This window comes from Pundamilia nyererei, unplaced genomic scaffold (assembly GCF_000239375.1).
Source record: "Pundamilia nyererei isolate P.nyererei 1_Seehausen unplaced genomic scaffold, PunNye1.0 scaffold00036, whole genome shotgun sequence".
NCBI lineage: Eukaryota > Metazoa > Chordata > Actinopteri > Cichliformes > Cichlidae > Pundamilia > Pundamilia nyererei.
In genome coordinates this window covers 23,852-27,108 of record NW_005187437.1, presented here as the reverse complement: position 1 = coordinate 27,108, position 3,257 = coordinate 23,852, and the positions used below count along the sequence as shown (strand labels likewise).

The 3,257-nt window shown below is 44.6% G+C and overlaps 1 protein-coding gene across 1 annotated transcript in view; it reads left to right on the top strand.

Moving 5' to 3' along the window:
* The window catches only part of gopc (golgi-associated PDZ and coiled-coil motif containing), a 23,687-nt gene extending 20,430 nt beyond the window's left edge, over positions 1-3,257 (top strand). Inside the window, exons 6-8 of the mRNA XM_005730171.2 lie at positions 1,647-1,811; positions 1,885-2,050; positions 2,569-3,257. Coding sequence (XP_005730228.1) covers positions 1,647-1,811; positions 1,885-2,050; positions 2,569-2,684 — 447 coding nt within the window. The 3' untranslated portion in view covers positions 2,685-3,257. The remainder of the gene's footprint in view (positions 1-1,646; positions 1,812-1,884; positions 2,051-2,568) is intronic.

The following is a 3,257-nucleotide window of genomic DNA, read 5'->3' as shown; positions in this document are numbered from 1 at the left end:
CCTGGTGTGGTGTAAGTGGCCTCAGTCGGCAACTCAGGCTCTGTTGTGGTGCAAATTACTGACCTCTGTCATCATTTTAGGTGGGGGAACTTGCACAATCGGTGGCTGACTAAATACTTTTTTGCCCCACTGTATGTCCAAACTTTCCAACTGGAGTCGGACATGGACCCACTTTCTACTTACTTTTTGAGTAAGCAATGAAGCCTCAATGAGAGTGCAAGTATCTGTGGGTTCACTGAACACAGGTAACAGTGGTTGATTATTCACAATGTCTGTGACCTCAGCCAAAAATGTTCTCAGCAACTCACACTTGACTTTGGAAGATCCCATCCAAAGAGGCATTGAGTCCAGTGCAAAGTGGCCCTGGGGCCAGATGACGAGCCACTCAGTCCACCCCAATGGATAAAAGAAGACCAAGAGACCAGTGTACCCTGCCCTGAGATAGGGCTACCGAGGACCCATCCTGTAGCTAGTCACAGGGAGGGATACCATCTGGTAGCCAGGCCTTAGCCCATAGGACCTAGCGCGGTAGGGGTTTGGTGCAATGTGTGTCGAGCAGCACTCGGGGGCAGAGGCCGTGGTTGTCTAATCCCCAGCTAACAAGGCTGGCTACTTAAATGGAATGTGACCTCTCTGGTGAGGAAGGAGTCTAAGCTAGTGTGTGAGGTTGAGAAAAATCAGCTAGATATAGACAAGCTAACCTCAACGCACGGCTTGGGTTCTGGTGAGTGGCGGCAGGCAGGGGTGGGTTCTTGTAATCACGCGCTTGCTGCCAGTACGTTGGGGTTTTTCTGGTGGACAATAGGGATGCTTCACTGTGCCTTTGGGTTGGGGAACGGGTCCTAAATGTCATTTGCTTTTATGCAGTGAATGATAGCCGTCTTGGTGTCATTGAGTGGGTGCTTCATCCGGTGACTTCCTACTGGGAGACTTCAACACTCATGTGGGCAATGACAGTGAGACCTGGTGTGTTTGGGAGGAACAGCCTGGGTGATCTGAAATGACCAGTTCTTTGTTACTGGATTTCTGTGCAAATCACTGTTTGTCCATAATGAAGACGATAAGTGCATGTGGCACCAGGACACCCTAGGTCGATGATCGATTTTGTATCATCAGATCTGCTGCCGGGTGTTCTGGACACTGATAAAGAGGGGGCGGAGCTGTCAGCTGATCACCATGTAGTGGTGAGTTGGGTCAGGTGGAGAGGGAGGATGGTGGACAGACCTGCCGCACCAAAACGTGAGCTGGGAATGTGTGGCGTAGGCCCCGGTCTGGGAGATCTTCAACTCTCACCTCCGGAGGTTTGACTTCCCACTGTCACCAAGTGCTTGTTCAGACGGTTGTTTGATTATTGTAGGATGAAGGTTACAATATAAAGAGCATTGAGGTGATTTCTGTTGTGATTTGGCAGTATATAAATAAATGAAATTTAATTGAAATACACCTTTGTAGTGAACAATGTGTCATATCATTAAAAAGTTGTTGTGTAACAGCCAGAGTTCAAAGAGCCAATTGCGTGATATCACTTTTAGAAATGGAAGCGCCATTAGAACACAGTCTGATAGTGCTGTTCATCTGTGTCATTATGACATAGTGCATTAAAGCTGCTTTCAACTCATTTCATTCCTTCGGCCTCACTTTCTCAGGGTGGGAAGGAGCACGGCGTTCCCATTTTAATTTCAGAGATCCATCCCAGTCAGCCCGCAGACAGATGTGGAGGGCTGCATGTTGGAGATGCCATCCTTGCTGTCAACAGCATCAATTTGCGAGATGCCAAACATAAGGAAGCTGTCACCATTCTCTCTCAGCAGGTAACACTGGCACGCACATACACGTGCTCCCTGCATATCGCTGTTTGTGGTTAATTCTTTGTGTCTGTGTCAGCGAGGACAGATAGAGTTCGAGGTCGTGTATGTGGCTCCTGAAGTGGACAGCGATGATGAGAATGTGGAGTACGAGGATGACAGCGGCCATCGCTACAGACTCTACCTAGATGAACTGGATGACAGCATCACAGCACCACCTAACAACCGTTCAGCATCACTTCAAGGTACGAAGAAATCTGCAGATCAATGAAAGAGCTTTTAACAGACTTTGTCCATATGTGAAGGTGTGCACTGTTTATACCTTCACCTTTGTAGAAGCGGGTGCATGTTGGAAAATTGGATTTTGCGGGTTTTCTGTTTTTCAGAAAAATCATCGTTGTTGTTTTAGTTTCTTTTGTTTTATATATAAAAATTCTGATAACACATTTCCACTTGACTTGTAGTCCCCCTTCAGCTACGATATGGGATGTAACTGCACAGAGAGCCAGACACATAATACACATAAACACATACTACACATAATACATACAAATTGAAACAGCCCTATATTAAAAAAACAACATAGAATGAGCTAAAAAGCAACATCTCACAAGGTGTCAAAGGCCAGGGTGAAGAGATGAGTTTTCTGAAGTGGTTTGGAAACAGGATAGAGAACAGGAGAAGATCTGCTGCTGGTTGTCCAGGTTGCCTTGAATTGACGATGAGGATGAGTTTGCTTATTGTCTCTGTGTCCATCCTTTAGCACTGGAGAAGTTATCACTGAGCAATGGAGCAGAGTCTGGAGATACTGGGATGTCCAGTGAGACACCTTCAGGGGAAACTCCTTCAAAGCCACCAGAAACTGACTGCTCTTCCTAGAAGCTGCTGGAATGTGGAAAGGAAAAGAACTGAAATGAAATTCAGTGACAATCCTGTGAAAAGGGGAACATCTGTTTTCCCTTTTCTCCTTGGAGTGATGTAATTTTCTGGTCATGCAACAATGATTTTTGGGTTTTAAAGTCCATATTCTTAAAGTGGAGGTATGTGCAGAAGGGAGTGATGCTGGACTCTGATAAACTTGGTGATATACAGGATAATAATGCAGGTGATGGATGTCACCAAGTTATCGTGGAGGTGTTTAGTGGAGACACTTGTTTTGCTTTACTTTGTATAGTTACTCCTCAAAGAATCTGTTACCAAACTTCTCAGATCTAATCCGTTCATGTTCATCCAAATGAGATGTTAAAGAATAACTTTATATACGATTATCCCACCCGAATATTTTAACACGACTATGTTACAAAAATAACACTTTGTAATTGAATACAATTCTTTGGGTTCCCTGTTGATTTGTCTATCGCTGTTCTTTATATTTCATTATTGCTTCTGTTGTGCCACATGTACTTTATAAGGTGTTCCTCACAATGTAATAAAATACAACAAACTTGCAAA